Here is a 20,950-nt window from a genome sequence, read left to right on the forward strand (position 1 = left end):
AAGCTCCCTAAACAGGGAAACCATTATACTCCTGCTTTAGGGAAAAATAAGATTTTAGTAAAGGTTTCTTTACAGCAGTTTTGAAATGCAGTAAGTTATAGTTCTGAATATTTTTCAAAATATCTTAGTACATTCTGTACATGTAATTGTGAAAGTTGAATATTGCATGTTTTATAAATGACCAAATGAAGTTAACCCATGCAGAAGCAAGCAAATATGACAGTATGGATTAGCAGGTTTCAAACATCACCGAATTATCATAACTGGGAGACTACTTTCTGTTCTACTCTTTCTTTTAAACTTTGGCAGCCCGTCATCCTATTGTCCACTGGCAACATGCTCACTCTTCAAGTTGGAGGACTTGTTATGGTCAGTTGAGGAACAGTAGAATGGCTTCCCTCTTTGTCTGCTACTTGGTTGACCCCATTGTGCTTTTAAAAAATTACTTCCTAAGTCGATGAATGTTTAAGTATGTGACTGATAAAGGTGTACACAGGTTTTAATACAAGCCTTTTAAAGGAAAGGAAGGAACAGGTGTTAAGTTCAATTGCTATGTGGAGAGAGTTTAACAAATACCTTTTGAACTCTCGCTCTCAAATGTATTCAAGAGATCTGCAAAGAGGAGTGGCCGGTTAAATTTAGACACCAGGATGTTTGGACAGGAAGGTAAGGGAGGTGGTGTTGCTCAGATTTTTAAGGATGATATCAGGGCAGGAGTGAGAGATGATATAGGTTCTACTGAACAAAACACTGAATCCATTTGGGTGGAAATTAGGAATAGCTGTGAGAAGAAGTCACTGATAGGTGTGGTCTATAGGTCACCAAATAATGACATCATGGTGCGGCAGGCAATAAACATAGAAATAGCTAATGCATGTAAAAATGGTACAGCAATTATCGTGAGGTTTTTTAATCTACATATTGGTTGGTCAAACCAGGTCGGTCACAACAGTCTTGAGGAGGGGTTCATAGAATGCATCCACGATAACTTACTTGAACAATATGGAGTGGATAGCTTGCTCCCTTGTAGGTTCCGAAATCTAGTCCTGTGTAATGAGACAGGAATAATTAATGATCTCACAGTTAGGGATTCTCTCAGAGTGATCAAGTATGGTCGAATTTATAATACAGATGGAGCGTGAGAAGGTTAAATCTGTCCTGCGCTTAAACAAGGGAGACTATGAAGGAATGAGGGAGGAGTTAGTTAAGGTAGAATGGGAGCAAAAACTTTATGGTGGGCCACTTGAGGAACGGTGGAGGACTTTCAGAACAATTTTTCACCGTGCTCAGCAGAAGTATATTCCAGTGATAAGGAAGAACTGTAGGACAAGAGAGCCAGCCATGGATGTCTAAGGAAATAAAGGAAAGTATCAGATTGAAAAAAGAACATATACAAAAAAGCAAAGAGTAGTGGGCAAACTAGTAGACTGGGAAATCTTTACTGGCCAACAGAAAGCCACAAATAAGTTATAAAGAAAAGTAAGATAGATTGAGAGTAAACTAGCTCAAAATATAAAAACAGATGGCAAAAGTTTCTGTAGATATGTAAATCGTAAAAGAGTGGCGAAGGTAAACATTGGCCTTCTCATCCTCGAAAGGACCAATGTAATAACTGGGAATGAGGAAATAGCTGAGACATTAAACAGTTATTTTGTGTCGGTCTTCACAGTGGAAGACACAAATAATATGCCAAAAACTAATGGCAGAAGGTTATCGCAGGTGAGGACTTAGAAACTATCATTAACACTAAGGAGGCAGTGCTGGGCAAGCTAGTGGGGCTAAAGGTAGACAAGTCTCCTGGCCCTGATGAAATGCATCCCAGGGTACTAAAAGAGGTGATTAGGGAAATAGCAAATGCCCTAGTAATTTATCAAAATTCACTGGACTCTGGGGTGGTTCCCGCAGATTGGAAAACAGCCAATGTGACGGCATTGTTTTTAAAAAAGGAAGTAGACAAAAAGCAGGTTAGCTTAAATTTGGTAGTGAGGAAAATGCTTGAATCTATCATTAAGGAAGAAATAGCAAGACTTCCAGATATAAATTGTCCCATTGGGAACACACAGCATGGGTTCATGAAGGGTAGGCCATGTTTGATGAACTTGGTAGAATTCTTTTGAGGACATTACTTGTATCGTGGACAATGGGGAACCTGTAGATGTGGTGTATCTGGATTTCCAGAAGGCATTTGACAAGGTGTCATGCCAAAGGCTGCTACGTAAGATAAAGTTGCATGGTATTACAGGTAATACATTTGCATGGATAGAGGATTGCTTGACCAATAAAAAGCAAAGAGTAGGAGTAAATGGGTGTTTTTTTTTGGTTGGCGATCAGTGGTTAGTGGTGTGCCTCAGGGATCAGTGTTGGGACTGCAATTGTTTACTATTTACATAGATGACTTGAAGTTGGGGACTAAGTGTGGTGTGTCAAAATTTGCAGATGACACTAAGGTGAGTGGTAGAGCAAAGTGTGCAGAAGACTGAAAGTCTGCAGAGGGATATAGATAGTCTAAGTGAGTGGGCAAAGGTCTGGCAGATGGAGTACAATCTTGATAAGGGTGAGATCTTGATAAGTTGGTAGGAATAACAGCAAAATGGACTATGTTTTAAATGGTTAAAAAATTCCAGCACGCTGCTGTGCAGAGGGACGTGGGTGTCCTTGTGCATGTATCACTAAAAGTAGGATTGCAGGTGCAGCTGGTGATTTAAAAAGGCAAATAGAATTTTGTCTACCATTGCTAAAGGGATGGAGTTTAAAAACAGGGAGGTTATGCTGCAGCTGTATGGGGTCCTGGTGAGGCCACACCTGGAGTACTGTGTGCAGTTTTGGTCACCTTACTTGAGAAGAGATGTACTAGCACTGGAGTGGGTGCAGAAGAGATTCACTGGGTTGATTCCAGAGTTGAGAGGGTTGGATCATGAGGAGAGACTGAGTTGACTGGAATTATACTCATTGGAATTATACTGATTGGAATTCAGAAGAATGAGGGGAGATCTTACAGAAACATATATGATTATGAAGGGAATAGATAAGTTGGAGGCAGGGAGGTTGTTTCCGCTAGCAGGTGAAGCTAGGACTAGAGGGCATCGCCTCCAAATAAAGGGAAGCAGATGTAGGACTGAGGTCAGGAGGAACTTCTTCACCCAATGGGTTGTGAATCTGTGGAATTCCCTGCTCAGTGAAGCGGTTGAAGCTACCTCACTGGTTTTTAAGGCAAGGCTAGATAAATGTTTGAACAGGAAAGGAATTAAGAGTTATGGAGAATAGGCGGGTAAGTGGAACTGAGTCTCAAAAAGATCAGCCATGATCTTATTATATAGCAGGGCAGGCTCGAAAGGGCCAGATGGCCTACTCCTGCTCCTAGTTCTTATGCTTTTATGTTTATGTTATTATGTTGTTATTATTCCAAATTGTCTGCCCTAAGCAACTGAAGGAATAGCCACCAACTTTGAAACCAAAGAAAGCAAGAAATTCTATAAATTTTGTGATTTTTGAATTAGCAAAATTCACATGTTTATGTTCACAATGGCAATCTCTGATTCAGTTTGACACTTAATAACTTGGCACTGTTTTTAAATTTAAATCGCAATCAGTGACTGTTACTAAATTTGTGCACATGTTGCAGCGATAATGTATTATATTTATCTATGCAGTGATCTTTCTACTTTCTACCTACACCTTCAATAGTTACGGACTTTTCTATTTTTCTCACTTTATTTTGTCTGTTGTGGCCAAGATTATTTTGCAGTCATGTAGACTAATAGAGGTCCAGTCTTGTGAAATTAGAAGACTTCCTGCATTTTAAATGCAGAACACTTGAAAATATGAAACAGTAAAGGAATGATATTCCACTCTTATCACAGTTAACTAGTAATGCTATAAATATTAATTGGTTGTTAATATTGCTTGCAGTTGAACCAGGTAGACTAAAATAGATGGGATTTATTTTCAAATATCCTGCATAAAGGCAGAAACTAGAAAAAATTCAATATGTTTTAATGGTGAAGCGTATGGTCATTTCAGAAAGCAAATGGGTTGAGTTCAGAAAGTATCTCTAGAAGTCTGTATAATAAATCATTTTAAGATTTACTCAGCTTTTCTTGTACCATTCTCCAAGTGTGCAGCTACAGACACCCAAATAAATAAGTCAAGATTGGCTCTTTTGCATTTACTTTCTGCGTACAGTTGGCCACTATCCTCCTTGCAATTGTTACTTGAGGAAATCTTTATTTTTCTTATTGTCTGTCACCTGCTTTCTCCTTTCCATTTTATTGATGGTGGGTCATTTAAATACAGACCATATCTTGTCCAAGATTTACACCTTTTTGATTTAGCTTCAAAGTTATGACATTGACCAATAACGACTGATGACTTTTTATATATATTTGAAACTATTAGGATTAGCCCCACTAAGAAACAATGTTACAAGTTAGTCCACTGTTTGTATCCAATAAAACAATTTTAATGCAACATCTAAGTTTAAATACAAAAGTAATATTTTATTAGGCAGGGAGAATGCCATTTATATGATCAAATGTTTTAAAATTACCATTGAAGTAGATATGTAAGACCTATTTTTGTTGTCCTGTATGCAGAATGTAACCAAAGGTGCAAGACACAAAATTGTCCTAAGTATACAAAAACTGAAGGAAAGACAGAATGTGCTCAGATCGTTGGAAAAGGTAAGAAATGCGCTGTTATATATGACAGTTGTTCTTCTGTGTAATTTAGAGATGGCCTCTGTGCTGAAGCCTTCCACATTTTGGTCTTTGCAATGGCATATGTGTGTTTGGCAAAAAAACACTTTCATCTAATGGGACAAATTTTCACTTCTGTTCTATTTTACCCATACCAAATTGTATTTTGTTATTGATTTCAAGGTTGTGTAAGAATACTTCGGTCAAATAGTTTAGTTTTCTTCAATCTCCTCTTGTATCCGTTATGGGATTTGGGCATCTTTGGCTAGACCTACATTTATTTCCCATCCCTAATTGCCCCAGAGGGCACATAAGAGTCAATCAAATTGCTGTGTTTGAATTAACACGTAGGCCAGGCCCGGTAGGAAAGCAGTTTTCTTCTCAAGGATGTTTGTGAGCCAGATGTTTGTTCCAACAATCATCAACAGCTTCATGGTTGTCATCACTCTTAATTCCAGACTTGTCAAAGATTTATGCCTTTTGATTTAGCTCCACAACTATGGTATTGACCGATAATGACATTGACCGTTTGATATTTATTTGTGAGTATTAAAAAGATGTAATATTTCAACCTAGTTTACCATTTTGTGTCACATGGAACAATTTGTCATGCTACGATTTTAACCTGGGTTCCTAGGACTTTATCCGGATCTCTGGATCAATAGTTTAGTGATAATGTGACCAGGCTATCAAGATGAATGTTTTCCATTGAATATACTTTCAATTGTTACATTGTTCTGACAAATTTCAAAACTAGTTTAAAAGTGGTAATTTCTGTAAATGTTATTAGTAGATGCTGATCAATTTTTATTCAAGTTAGAAAAGGCTGAACTTTTAAAATTTTTTTATCGTAAAGCTAGTCAGGAATACGTATTGTTACCACCAGATCTCAGGCAGAGTTCAAGTTATTACATAGAATTCTGAAAATAAAAATTGCCAGTGTCTTGGGTTAAAGCTTGTTTCCTTGACATTTCAGAGTTCTTCTCCAGACAGCCACTGGATTTAGGGTCACTTTGCCATCATTTTGTGTATATTACTTTTTAAAATTTGATTTGTATACTTGGGTGATCCAGTATTACGTGAGTTTCTCCTAAATTGATCCCAGTAGTCCCCATTTTAGTTCATTTGTTGGATGTGAGCTTTGCTGGCTTGGGCATATTTAATTGCCATGCCTAGTTGCCCTTGAGATAGTAATGAACAGCTATCTTGAACTGTTATAATTATTTGGATTAGGCATATCCACAATGCTATTATGAAGGGACATCTGAGATTTTGATCCCATGACACCGAAGGAACAGCTATATATTTGCAAATCTCTTGAAATTTGCCTACCGATGCAAACAGGTCCATGGACATCATCTCCCTAGCTCTGCACTCATCGCAGGAACGTCTGGATAATAAGGATTACCTACACTAGGCTTCTACTTATTGACTCCAGCTCGCCTTCAACACTATATTCCCAAACAAATTAATCTCCAAATTCTGAGACCTGCGTCTCTGCTCTGCCCTCTGCAATTGGATCCTCGACTTCCTGACCTACAGACTGCAATCAGTGAAGATATGCAACAGCACCTCCTCCATGACAATCTTCAACACCTGCGTTGTTGTAGGCGAGGTATCAAACAATGATGAGATAGAATATGGAGGCGACAGGGAATGCCTGGTGACAAGATAACAATCTCTCCCTCAATGTCAGCAAAACTAAAGAGCTGATCATTGACATTAAGCTGACAAGGATAAGGGCACGGCCTTACCTACATCAGTGGAGGTGGTTGAGCTTAACACCCCTAGAAACTTGATGATCAGCAACAATCTGTCCGAGACCATCCATGTTGATGTGACGGTCAAGAAGGCACAACAACACCTTCTCTTCCTCAGAAGGCTAATGAAATTCAGAATATCCATAACAAATCTCACTAGCCCTTAGAGGTGCAACATAAAAAACATTCTATCTGGATGCATCACAGCTTGGTACGGCAACTGCTCTGCCCACGACCATCAATAATCTCCAGAAAGTTGTAAACACAGTCGAGTCCATCACTCAAGCCAGCCTTCCATCTATTGATTCAATTTTCACCTCTTGCTGCCTTGGAAATATAGCCAACATCGTCAAAGCCCCTCCTACCCTGGTTCTAATCTCTTTTGAACCTCTTCCATCAGGTAGAAGATACCAAAGCTTAAACACATGTACCAATAGCTTCGAGAACAGCTTCTTCCCCACTGTTATTAGACTTCTGAATGGACCCCTCAAATTTCAAATCTAATGTTAATGTTGATCTTACTTTTTGTGCACCTTCTCTAACTGTATATTCCTTGCTCTGTTCAATCACCCGATAATCTTTTGCATGGTATGATCTGTCTGTACTGTATGCAAAACAAACTTTTCACTCTACCTGTACATGTGACAATAATAAATTAAATCAAATATTTCAAAGTCAGGATGGTGAGTAGCTCAGAGGGGAGCCTTCAGATGAAGGTGCCCCCATGTATCTGCTGCCTTTGTCCTTCTAGACGATAGTGGGTCATTTGTTGGGAAAGTGCTGTCTAAGGATCTTGAGAATTTCTGCCATGCATTTTGTAGATTGTACACCCTGCTGCCACTGTGCATTGGAGGTGGAGGTACTAAATACATGATAGTGTGCTGCCAGACAAGCAGGCTTTGTTGTCTTGGTGAGTCATGTTTCTTGAGTGTTGTTGCAGCTGTACTTATCAAAGTAATTGGGTTGTACTCCATCACAATCCTCACATCATTTCTAGATGGTGAGCAGGTTTAGGGAGTACGGACGTGAGTTACTTGACACGGGTTTCTGAGCTCGCAACCTGCTATTGTAGCTGCTATATTTACATGGCCAGTCCAGTTTAATATCTGGGTAATGTTAATCCCTAGGATGTTGATAGTGGGGAATTCAGTTATGATAACGTGATTGAACATCGAGGGATATGGTTATGTTATCTCTGTCTCTTACTGTAGACAGTCGTTGCCTGGCACGTTTGAAATACGAATATCATTTCCCAGTTAGCAGTCCTAGTCCAAATCTTGCTGCATTTGGCCAAGGACTGTTTCAATATCTGAGGAGTCGCCAGTGGTGCTTAACAATGTGTAATCATTATGAACAACCCCATTGCTGACCTTCTGATAGAAGGAAGGTCATTGATGAAACAGCTGCAGATGGTCAAGTTTGGGACATACCCTGAAGGACTCCTGCAGGGACATATTGGAACTGAGGTGATTGACCTCTAATAGTCACATCCATCTTCCCATGCGCTAGGTATGACTCTAGCCAGTGAAGTGTTTGCCCCGATTCGCTCCCATTTAGATAGGGTTTCTTGATGCCACACTGTTTTAATGTGGCCTTGATGTCAATGGCTACCATTCTCCTCTCCTGTGTGGAGTTTGACTGTTGTGCATTATGAATTAAGATTGTAATGAGTGACCTTAGCAGAACCCAAACTAAGCATCAGTGAGTAAACTATTGCTAAGCGAGCGCTCTTGATAGTGCTATTAATGACTCTTTCCATGACTTTGCTGTTCGACAGTAAACTGATAGGTGGTTTTTGGCAGGGTTGCTTGTGCCCTGTTTATTCTGGACAAGACAGACCCAGATAATTTTCCACATTATTGGGTAGATGTGAGTGTTGTAACTGTGCTGGAGCAGCTTGTCTAAGCACATGGCAAGGTCTGGATCAGGATTTCAGTACTGTTTGAGATCATGGATATCATTTGATAATAAAGTATTATTAGAAAAGCTACCTGTACTTAAATTAGTTAAGTCAGCAGGATCAGATGGGATGTGTCTGAATCTGTGAGGGAGTCCATCCTTCTGTGAAGGTAGTGTCAGATAACTGGAGAATTGTAAATATCGCATCCTAGTCCAATAAAGGATGCAAAGATGACCACGTCAATTACTCGTGAATCAGTTTAACCCTGGTGGTGGAAACATGTTTTGTTCCCCAGATTTTTATTCTTAAAAAAATCAATAGAAGTTATAATAAACCTGAAGAAAATACTAATTTGGTCTCTGCTGAGTATAGATCCTTGTATGATATTTTAGCAAGAATGTGAAGGCACTGCATAGGATGCAGGAAATAGTCGGAAAATGGTCCTAGGGATAAAGAACTCCAATTATATCAAAAGATTGGAGATGCTAGATCTGAGGTATTCCTTTGGGCAAAAGAAGGTTTGAAAAAGGGGGGATCAAAATAGACAATCTAAACTGGGTAAATGGGGGAGACGTCCTATTGGCTCAAAGGTCAAGAACTACAGGACTTCAAAGATCCAAAGGTGGTATGAGGAAAGACAATTCCTTGAAGCAACTGGTTAAGAATTACAGTCCACAGCTTGAGAGTGTGATAAAGACAGATTCAATCAAAACCTTCGAGAGCATTAAAAAAAAACTGGAAAGAACAAATTTACAGGACATTGTGGAACCAGTGGGGTTGTAGGGATGTGTGAGTTCTCTTTCTGCAGATCTGAAACAAACAAAATCAGAAATTGCTGGAGAAACAGATCCATTTGGCATCAGTAGAGAGAAAGCACCTTCAACCTTTCAAGTTGTTTTTGAGAACTTCTGTAGTCTGGAAAGGATTCACTAGACAGGAAGAATTGACTAAATAAAAACAGCAAGAACTGCGGATGCTGTAAATCAGGAACGAAAATAAAATTGCTGGAAAAGCTCAGCAGGTCTGGCAGAGCTAACGTTTCGGGTCCGGTAACCCTTTCTCAGAACGGAGGAAGTTGTTTGTTTTGGAAAGATTGACTGTTTTCTCTGCACAGATGCTGCCAGATCTGTTGAGTTCCTCCAGCAATTTGTTTTGTTTTGGTTGTTACTCATTGAATTTATGTTGACCTGTTTTAATTTGACATCATTACTCATCTCATGGTATTTTAGTACATGTGCTGCTTTTGTCTTTCTAGATAGAAATCACAGGAATTAATACGGGATGTTGTAGTAAGAGATTTGGTAAGTTATTGTGATGGTTATCAGAGAGTGTATACGCTGCAGTCAGAGTAAGCAAGGCTCGATGTTTATGCAAGTAGGTGAGTTGTTGAATAGGTAGACACCCTTGTCTTGGGTTCTTGCCTGTTACTGAAGCTCCAAGTTGAGTTTCGTTCACACTCCTCAATCATGCATTGTCTTTTTTTTGAAGAGGGTCTTCAGAATTTCGCCATCAACACTTCTCAGCCTGTGGAATGCTGTCATTCGGTCACATTTACGATACACGTAGGAGTGCAGGTTTCTGAATTTGCCTACTCGTGGAAATTGCCTTTACTTAAGAATACAAGTTTTATCTTGAAACCAAAAACTAGCAGCTCAGTTGTCCCATCTAGTGCCCCACCCCTACAACATGTTTCAACCAACAATTGCAGGATGGAGTTATGTTTGATCATAAAAGGTGATAACTTGCAAAATATAGAAAATACACTTAAACTTAGCTGGTCCAATAATACTACTTCATTATTGTAAAGAAAGTAATTGAAAAAGGCAACTGTCTTATAATCTCGGATAATAAAGTGTGAAGCTGGATGAACTTTATATTATCTTAGATTCTCCAGCATCTGCAGTTCCCATTAACTCTGTCTTATCATTTCTTCAACTTACAATGTGACAAGTGACCCATTCAGTTTTTCACTCTGGACTGGAAAATACTTATACTTATTTACTGTTAGATATATCTTTAGTATATATTGAATGATGAAGTCAAAACATAGATGGTGTCATATAGGTAGACAGCACAGAACAGACCATCCAGTCCAACTTGTTCATGCTGACCAGATATCGAAAATTATTCTAGTCAAGTTTGCCTGTATTTGACCCATATTCCACTAAACCTTTCCTATTCATACATTCATTCAGGTGCCTTTTAGATGTTGTATTTGTACTAGCCTCCTCCAGTTTCTGTGGCAGTTCACTCCATACGTTTATCACCCTTTGCATGAAAAAGTTACCCATTAGAACTCTTCTAAATCTTTTCCCTCTCACCTTAAGCTTAAATCCTTGAGTATTGGGGGAAGTCCTTGCCTATTTAGCACCCTGGGGAAAAGGCCTTGCCTATTTAACCTAGCCATGCCCCTCATGATTTGATAAACATCTATAAGGTCATTCCCCCCCTCCACCCCACCGCCCGACACCAGCCTATTCAGCCTCTCCTGTCTCTCCTTTATAGCTGAAGTCTCCAAACCTGGCTACATCCTTGTAGGTCTTTTCTTAACCCTTTCAAGTTTCACAACATCCTTTCCTATAGCAGGGAGACCCGAATTACGTGTGTTATTCCAAAAGCGTCCTAACCAATGTCCTATTCAGCCACACAATGACCTCTCAACTATTATACTTGATGCACTGACCAAACAACGGCAAGCATGGATTTGCATGCTAAATTTCCCCGAAATGTTCAGGGATGGGCAATCTAGGCGAATTAGCTTTGGTAAAGGCAAAATTACAGGTATAGGATGGGTCTGACTGGGATGCTTTTTGGAGGGTCACTGCAGACCCACCAAGGAGATTTCATGATGAATGAGCTACAGTGAGGGGTCAATGAATCAGTGATGAGCCTGTGACCTTACACTGAGGATCATTGGTCATCTGCCACTGTGCTTCAATGTGGTGAGGACAAGAGGCATGTTGACCATTATAGTGAGGTGGTCTTTGATCCTTGGCCACCAGTAATTATTCTGGTGATGCTCAGTGTGTTAGAGTGATCAGTGACCATAATTGTGAGGGACATTCTGAGGAGCTCAATTGCTGCTGGACATGCCCCGCTTCATGTAAACTTTTAATTTTATACACGTATTTGTGAAATAAAATGCACATTTAAGAATATTTTTCGTGCATAATCTCAAATAATGCAAGTGTATTATATATTTCAATAAGTTGTCAATGTTGGAATGCTGTATTGATATTTTTGATTCTATTGTACAGGATGTCCTTGAAGGTAGTAATCTGCGTAATGCACTCCAGGAGCTGCACCAAATGATTCTTACCCCTATCAAAGCTTACAATTTCTCTCATACTCAAAACTCTGGTGAACAAAACCAAGACTTGGACTCTCAGACCTCCTTAATGAGTTCAGAGAGCAGCTTGGGAAGTGGACTACCTGACGTGAAGGATTCTGCTGCTGGGGGCATTCAGCAACAAAATGTTGCAGGGTGTGAGGGTGAGTCCGGAGGTGCTCCTGTTCCAGAAGGGGATCTGCCTGGACAGTTTACAAGAGTCATGGGCAAAGGTAGGCCTTGTTTTTGAAGATGTCTTAATTTATCATTAAATTAATGGTTGACTAAAATCCAAAATAAAAACACGTTAGGATTTTGGTGCCATTTGAGCTAGCACTTCTTGAGAATTTTGTTCGCAAATTCCAGTAGCAACACTACCTCAAAAGTTTCACTTTTATCCTAGACCATCAACCTTAAAGATTGCTCTCTGCTAACTATATAAATCTTCTTCCAAATAACTGGTGTTATGGATCAGGTCAGAGCCCTAAAAATATTTGAAGAAGGTAGCCTAGACCTTAAAATCTAGGTGCAATTTGGTCAAACTACTGGATATTAAGCAAAACACAGTTTATTTAAACACAAAAGTTGAAATGCAACAAAAGAATGAAAATCGTAGAATAACAACTCAATTAGAAAACTTAACAGAATGGTAGAATAACCACTACTTATTAACTATTCTGATATAGCAACATTCCATCAATGCACCCTTTGTCAAAAAGGCAAATTCAGAATATTAGATTGGTGTCTCAGGTAATCCAGCAGCAGAGAGAAACCCCAGCTTCTAGCTGTCATCAAGAAAAGGAAAAGACAGCTGCTACTATTTTAGAACTCCAAATGCTTAAAGCTAAACCTAAAAACTTAAACTTTAAAAAAAAATTAGAAATCCTGGTCTGAGAGAGCTGGCCGTACTCAGCCAGGCTGCTTATATTGTTGCAACTTTAAAACAAACCCCAAGACCTCCCAGGCTGCCCACTTTATGAGTTTTCACTAGACCACTCAGTGCCTCTGCCTTAAAACCGCTCTTCAAAAGAAAAAGGACAAAATACACTTAGAGCCATTGAGCCATCACACAGGCCATTCTTAGCTAGTTCCTGGCAGATTTAAATTCACCTTATAGGTCTCTAAATTAGCCTCAAGCTAATGTGACTTTGCTGAGTGAATGTGAACCAAAAGAAAAGGTTCTGGGCGCCGATTTAGTAAGGTTACTAGTTTTTGTTTCAATAGTCTGTTTGGGAGCTCAGAACAGTGGGAATGGATGTTAGAATCCCTCTGTAGAATGTGGGAGGTAAGGTTCACCACTCCGTGTCCCCACTGACTTCATCTGCAGGAAGTGCACCCAACGCCAGCTCCTCGGAACCCGCATTAGGGAGCTGGAACTGGATGAACTTCAGATCATTCGGGAGGCTGAGGGGGTAATTGAGAGGAGTTACAGCAAGGTACTCACACCTCAGGTACAGGAAAAAGGTAGACGGGTTGCAGTCAGGGGACAGAAACCGAACAGGCAGACAAAGCAGGGATCTCCTGTGGCTGTTCCCCTGAGTAACAAGTATACCGTTTTGGATACTGTTGGTGGGGGGGTGGGCTGGGGGACAACTTATCAGAGGTAAGCCATGGGGTACAGGTCTCTGGCAAGGAGTCTGTCCCTATTGCTTAGAAGGGAAGTGGGGAGAGGAGGAGAGCAGTGGTCACTGGGGACTCCATGGTTAGAGGTACAGTTAGAAGATTCTCTGGGAATGAGAGACTCTCAGTTGGTGTGTTGCCTCCCAGGTGCCATGGTCCATGTTTCTCGGATCGTGTTTTTGGGATCCTTAAGGGGGAGGGGTACAAGCCCCAAGTCATGGTCCACATCGGCACCAACGACATAGGTAGGAAAAGGGATGGGGATGTAAGGCAGAAATTCAAGGAGCTAGGGTGGAAGCTTCGAGCTAGAACAAGCAGAATTGTATGGGTTTGTTACCTGTCCCACATGCTAGTGAGGCGAGGAATAGGGAGAGAGAGTAGTTGAACACGTGCCTACGAGGATGGTGCAGGAGGGAGGGATTCAGATACCTGGATAATTGGGGCTCATTCTGGGGTAGGTGGGACCTCTACAAACAGGATGGTCTACACCTGAACCAGAGGGGTATCAATATCCTGGGGGGGAAATTTGCTGATGCACTTCAGAAGGGTTTAAACTAATTCAGCAGGGCGATGGGAACCTGAATTGTAGCTCTAGTGTGCAGGAGATTGAGAGTAGTGAGGTCACGAATAAGGTTTCAAGGTACCAGGAGTGTACCGGCAGGCAGGAAGGTGGTTTGAGGTTAGTCTACTTCAATGCCAGGAGCATCTGGAATAAGGTGGATGAACTTTCAGCATGGGTTGGTACCTAGGACTTCAATGTTGTGGCCATTTTGGAGACATGGATATATCAGGGACAGGAATGGTTGTTGCAGGTTCCAGGGTTGAGATGTTTCAGTAAGATCAGGGAAGATGGTAAAAGAGGAGGAGGTGTGGTACTGTTAGTCAAGGACAGTATTACGGTGGCAGAAAGGACATTTGACGAGGACTCGTCTACTGAGGTAGTATGGGCTGAGGTTAGAAACAGGAAAGGAGAGGTCACCCTGTTGGGAGTTTTCTATAGGCCTTCCGAAAAGAGATGGAGGGGAAAGGATTGCAAAGACTATTCTGGATAGGAGCGAAAGTAACAGTATAATTGTTATGGGGGCCTTTAACTTTCCAAATATTGAATGGAAACGTGATAGTTCGAGTACTTTAGATGGGTCAGTTTTTGTCCAATGTGTGCAGGAGGGTTTCCTGACAGTATGTGAATAGGCCAACCAAGAGGCAAGGTCACATTGGATTTAGTACTGTGTAATGAACCAAGCCAGCTGTTAGATTTGGTGGTAGTGACCACAATTCGGTTACATTTACTTTAGTGATGGAAAAGGATAGGTGTATTCCACAGGGCAAGAGTTATAGCTGGGGGAAAGGCAATTATGAGGCGATTAGGTGAGATTTAGCATGCACAAGATGTGGAAGGAAACTGTAGGGGCTGGGCACAATTGAAATGTGGAGCTTGTTCAAGGAACAGCCACTGCGTGCCCTTGATAAGTGTGTAAGACAGGGAGGAAGTGGTCGAGCAAGGGAACCGTGGTTTATGAAAGAAGCTGAATCTCTTGTCAAGAGGAAGGAGGAGGCTTATGTAAAGACATGGCGTAAAGGCTCAGTTAGGGCATTTGAGCGTTACAGGTGAGCCAAGAAGGATCTATAGAACGCTAAGAAGAGCCGGCAGAGGACATGAGAAATCTTTAGCAGATAGGATCAAGGAAAACCCTAAAGCTTTCTATAGGTATGTCAGGAATAAAAGAATGACTACAGGAAGATTAGGGCCAGTCAAGCACAATAGTGGGAAGCTGTGCGTGGAGTCCAAAGGGGTTAGGAGAGGTGCTAAATTAATATTTTTCGTCAATATTCACACAGGAAAAAGACAGTATTGTCGAGGAGAATATTGTGATACAGGCTATTAGACTAAATAGGATTGAGGCTCATAAGGAGGTGGTGTTAGCAATTCTGGAAAGTGAAAATAGATAAGTCCCCTGGGCCGGATGGGATTTTTCCGAGGATTCTCTGGGAAGCTAGGAAGGAGATTGCAGAGCCTTTGGCTTTGATCTTTGTGTTGTCATTTTCTACAGGAATAGTGCCAGAAGACTAGACGGGAGCAAATGTTGTCCCCTTGTTCAAGAAGGGGAGTAGAGACAACCCTGGTAATTATAGATCAGTGAGCCTTATTCAGTTGTGGGTGAAGTGTTGGAGAGGATTATAAGAGATAGGATTTATAATTATATCTAGAAAGGAATAATTTGATTGGGGATAGTCAACACGGTTTTGTGAAGGGTAGGTCGTACCTCACAAACCTTACTGAGAAGGTGACCTAACAGGTGGATGAGGGTAAAGCGGTTGATGTGGTGTGTATGGATTTCAGTAAAGTGTTGGTAAGGTTCCCCACGGTAGGCTATTGCAGAAAACAGAGGCATGGAATTGAGAGTGATTTAGCGGTTTGGATCAGAAATTGGCTAGCTGTAAGAAGGCAGAGGGTGGTCATTGATGGGAAATGTTCATCCTGGAGTTCAGTTACTTGTGGTGTACCGCAAGGATCTGTTTTGGGGCCACTGCTGTTTGTTGTTTTTATAAATGACCTGGATGAGGGCATAGAAAGATGGGTTAGTAAATTTGCGGATGACACTAAAGTCAGTAGAGTTGTGGATAGTGTGGAGGGATGTTGCAGGTTACAGAGAGACATAGATGAGCTGCACAGCTGGGCTGAGAGGTGGAAAATGGAGTTTAATGCAGAAAAGTGTGAGGTGATGCACTTTGGAAGGAGTAACAGGAATACAGAGTACAGGGCTGATGGTAAGATTCTTAGTAGTGTGGAAGAGCAGAGATATCTCGGTGTCCATGTGCACAGATCCCTGAAAGTTGCCACCCAGTTTGATAGGGTTGTTAAGAAGGCTTACGGTGTGTTAGGATTTATTGGTAGAGGGATTGAATTTCGGACCATGAGGTCACGTTGCGGTTGTACAAAATTCTGGTGCGGCCCGCAGTTGGAGTATTGTGTACAGTTCTGGTTGCTGCATTATAGGAAGGATGTGGAAGCATTGGAAAGGGTGCAGAGGAGGTTTACCAGGATGTTGCCTGGTAGGGAGGGAAGGTCTTATGAGGAAAGGCTGAGGGACTTGAGGCTGTTTTCATTAGAGATAAGAAGGTTATGAGGTGACTTAATAAAGACATGCAAGATGATCAGAGGATTAATTAGGGTGGATAGTTGAGAGCCGTTTTCCTTGCATGGTGATGGCTAGCACGAGGGGACATAGCTTTGAATTGAGTGGTGATAGATATAAGACAGATGTCAGAGGTAGGTTTTTAACTCAGTGTAGTAAGGGCATGGAATGCCCTACCTGCAACAGTCGTCGACTCGCCAACTTTAAGGGCATTCAAATGGTCATTGGATAAACATATCGATGATAATGGAATAGTGTAGGTTAGATGGGCTTCAGATTGGTTTCACAGGTCAACGCAACATCGAGAGCCAAAGGTCCTGCACTGCACTGTAAAGCTCTTTGTTCCAATACAGGATAAAGGAAATTAATTGATTCAAAAAACATCGGAGAAATATTACTGTTACTGGTAATGATGTACCTGACTCAGGATAGGCATAATATCTTTCAGTCTGGTTCAGTGGTAGCATTCTTGGCTTTGACTTGGAAGGTTATGCATCCAGGCTCCATTTCAGGCACTTTTACATAATTGTAGCATCTGTAATATGTTACTTTTGTATTAATGTTACTTCATAAAATGCTGATCTGATAACATTTCATATTTTATAAGTTTTAAGCAGTATCTCTACAGCATGTTAGATTCTTCAATGTTGTTTATCCATCTCCAGAGTATAAAGATACCTTGATTTAATGGACTTTTGGGTGGCTCAGTGGCTAGCACTGTTGCCTCATTGAGCCAGAGACCCGGGTTCGATTCCACACTCGGGTGACTGTCCGTATGGAGTTTGCAGATTGTCCACCTGTTTGCGTAGGTTTCCTCTGGGTGCTGTAGTTTCCTCCCACAGCTCAAAGATGTGTAAGTTAGGTGGATTGGCCAAGCTAAATTGCCTGTGGTGTTCAGGGATGTGTAGATTAGATGGCTTATAGGGGGATGGGTCTAGGTGGGTTGTTCTGAGGGTCAGGGTGGACTTGTTGGGCCAAAGGGCCTGTTTCACACTGTAGGGAAATTCTAATATGCAACATATGCTATTTAAGCATCAGTGTTAAAGAAGGTATGGATTACCCAAGGAAAGTTTTAATATAAATTGCGAAGTGTACGTTACATCAGAGCATCTTAATTGGAGTTCATCTCAATGACTAAATGTGTTGATAAGTAGTATAGCAATACAAAGACTGAAGCCTAAGCACTTCATTTAAATTCTTATAGTTAATTTTATAATTTTTTTTATTGTCAAAGCATCGCAATAAATATGCCTCAGGGCAGTTCAGTTTGTACATGCATAAGTTATTTGGATTTTGAAATGTTTGTGGATATGGGTATTGTTATCAGGTTTAGAACTAACATAACCACTAGGTTACCAACTCTCATACCATCATTTGCCAACATCTCATTAGGAAGTATAATGAAATGTGAGGAAGAGTATAAGAACACATCAGAGTTAAGCAAATGAGCAACGTATTCAGTACAGACCTACTCAGTGCGTAATTGGGTGAAGGGAATAGAAGAATGATTGAACTTTTACTGTTTATGGTATAATCTATATAAAAGGGAAGAGCTGAGAAATTGGGGTGGAAATGCATGCATCTTTAAAGCAGAATTGCAAGTAGGAGCAATGGTCATCAGTTAGGCATATTGAATACAAATACAGAAATACAAATATAGTGACCAAAACCATGGTTGGGTAAAAGCGATGCAGTTTTGAGCACCCTATTGTAGAATAGCACTGGCTTAATACAGAGTTTGTAGGATATAGCACTACTGTTTACAGTAAACTTACAACCTGTTGCTCTCATCACTATAGATGAGAATAAAGGAAAGGAAGCAAAACTCCAAGTATCAAAAGTTTTACATTGGTGGTAGATTAAAGTTTTATTGAATCGTTAATGAACGGCCGCAACATGAATAAAGATATAAAGTAGCATGTTAAAGGACACTTTCATGCATTACAGTCTGGAATGTATTCTCATGCAATTGAGAAGTGATTGGAGTAGTTTTTAAACAAAAAAATGTCAGCGCTTAAAATATCAGTAGTGTAATACTAATGCAGGCAAAGTGGATAGAATGGCTTTTGTGTAGTGCTTGGTGCTTCTGATGTTAAGAACCTTGTCGATTTTCTTTTGATCTATTTCATTTGTCGTGATGGATCTTACTTTTTATTTTTTTCTTCTTTTTACCCTATCAACCCACTAACCCATAAAAGAGCTAAAGGAACCTCTTTAATAATGTTAGTTACGTATTAGAGAGTTTAAGAATTCACTTGTCAAGATGGATCATGTAAAGGCTGTCATTATTTAGTCCTCTCCAACAGGGTGTTGGACTTGTTAGGGAACTTGACATTAGAACTCTGACAACAGCTTCTGCTCACAAAGCCATATGAAGAAGGATGACTTGTTACCTTGCTTCCTCCAAAGATACCTAAGTCTTTTATTTGTCATTTCAATCTATTCTAAATGCTTGCTCTTTATCTTTTGTGCAGTGACCTGTGAAATCCTTCTCCTTTCAATATTCTTTTACTTGTAATAATGTAATTTAATAATAATTTGGTCATGAAAAAGTGAGGGTTTCTTCTATACTTAAAATAAATTGGGTGTGTGATTCTGTATTTCATTCTCTGCCTCAGTTTCTGTGAGCCACTCTCCTCTGCTATCACCACCTCCATCCCCTTGCACCCAGTCTCTGGCATGATCAAAGTTCAAGACCTTCTGTTTATAATCTGTGAATGTGGTGTACCCTTAAAATCTTCTGATCTGATAATTGTGTAAATATTGCTGAATTCAATATAGTAGAATAATCAAATTTGCCTTTTTGTGATTTCAGCTTTCGGCATCAGAGAAGCTTGAAAGTAATGTATATTTCTCATAGTACAATTTTTATAATACTTGATCATTCTTCTTTGCAGTGTGTACACAGCTGCTAGTATCCAGACCCGATGAAGAGAACATCAGCTCTTACCTGCAGCTCATTGACAAAAGTATAGGTCATGAGGTGAGTGTAAGTTGAACATCTCCATACTGGTTGAATTTAATCTGAAACATCTGTCAGTGTTTGAAATTTTACATATTTGAACCTGTCCCTGGTCCTATTTGTACAATCTAGTTCCATTTTATTTCTAAAATGGATTAGTCTGTTTATGGCTAAAGAATTTTCCATGTTCATTCCTAAATGATCACTTCTGTCTGTCTGTCTGTCTCTCCTATTGCTACAAAGCCTGGAGTTCAAGCTTTTGCTCAAATCTCGGATTTTACAATGAGTCATATGGCTTCAGTCTTGAAGTAACTTCCTGTAGTGTCCCCTCCTCTTCTCTCTCTGCACCCACCACACCACCACCATGCATGTTTACTCACGTGTGCACACAGCACAATTGGTGGCAAATTCATATGTTATTGTCTTGAGGCAGAACAGGACACCCGCATATCAAATTGGTCTGACCAGAACAAGATGCAACATTCTGTCACAAACTGTAGTGTTTATCATACCACTTGGTTTGTGGCAAGTGATTAGGCAGAGAACATATTATATAATTAATATTCAATCAGCATACGGTACAATAGAACATGATGCTTACATTTGATCCATCAACTGTTTGACATGGGATTTAGCTCTTTGTTTAAAATGTTGATATTTAAAATTTCTGTATATGTTTTAACCTTGAATTTAACCTTAAATTTTTTTTCCTGACTTGTATCCATTGAGCAGATGTATCACCTTTTGCTCTCCATGTGACTTAGTTCCCACCTTCCTTCATCTCACCCTCTTAACCTGTTCTCTTTTTTCCCCTCAAATGCTTCCTCTTAAATACATTGGTGCTGTTAACAATCCATCACAAGTAGTAGCTGTAGTGATCTTTGAGCAAGGTGCACTTTATTTAATGCGTTTTTAATTTCCCTGTACAAATCCTTCATATCTCTTAAAACTGAAGGGAGTACCAAGGCCCACTGGTTCCAGGCATGGGGAAGCTCAAAGAACTTGCAGATGCATTAAATCTTTGCCAGCTATTTCAATAGTTTTGATATGGAAATTAAGTTTTCATTAATGCTTCCACTGGTAGCCCCTGTTGTCTACATTTTGTTGCAGATGTGTTTTGTGTTTTGCCACTCTGTCTGTCTCAACATTAAATAATAAGCAAGTCTCTCAATTGTTGAGCAGCCATTATATGTGCATAGTAACAAATGAAGAGAAATGATTTTCCTGTGCTATTCCTGAAAATGAAATTGGCCAAATGTCAAAATTTCCCCCTCACTCTGGATACTGATATTATTGCTTTACAGTTTTCTCTGCAGACATAATTCTCTTTTTCTCACTTGTGTTAATTAGGAGCACGAGCAGGTCATTCAACCCCTCAAGCCTGCTCTGCCACTCAGGATGATCGTGGCTGATCAACAAGCCTAGTACCCAAATTATGCCGTTTGCCTACATCCTTTGATCCACTATTTTTCTAAGTGCTGTACTATAAAGTCGTTGATAGTGGATCCTAGCATCTTTCTCCCTCCGGACCTCTGAGTCACTGGTCTAT

General features: G+C 40.2%; 1 protein-coding gene across 5 annotated transcripts in view; it reads left to right on the forward strand.

Moving 5' to 3' along the window:
* The window catches only part of samd4a (sterile alpha motif domain containing 4A), a 174,656-nt gene that overhangs the window by 133,399 nt on the left and 20,307 nt on the right, over positions 1-20,950 (forward strand). For all 5 annotated transcript variants that reach the window (XM_048537812.2, XM_048537810.2, XM_048537814.2 and 2 more), the window contains 3 exons: positions 4,593-4,679; positions 11,612-11,915; positions 19,337-19,422. In XM_048537812.2, coding sequence (XP_048393769.1) covers positions 4,593-4,679; positions 11,612-11,915; positions 19,337-19,422 — 477 coding nt within the window. The remainder of the gene's footprint in view (positions 1-4,592; positions 4,680-11,611; positions 11,916-19,336; positions 19,423-20,950) is intronic.

The sequence above is a fragment of the Stegostoma tigrinum genome, chromosome 10 (genome assembly GCF_030684315.1).
Source record: "Stegostoma tigrinum isolate sSteTig4 chromosome 10, sSteTig4.hap1, whole genome shotgun sequence".
NCBI lineage: Eukaryota > Metazoa > Chordata > Chondrichthyes > Orectolobiformes > Stegostomatidae > Stegostoma > Stegostoma tigrinum.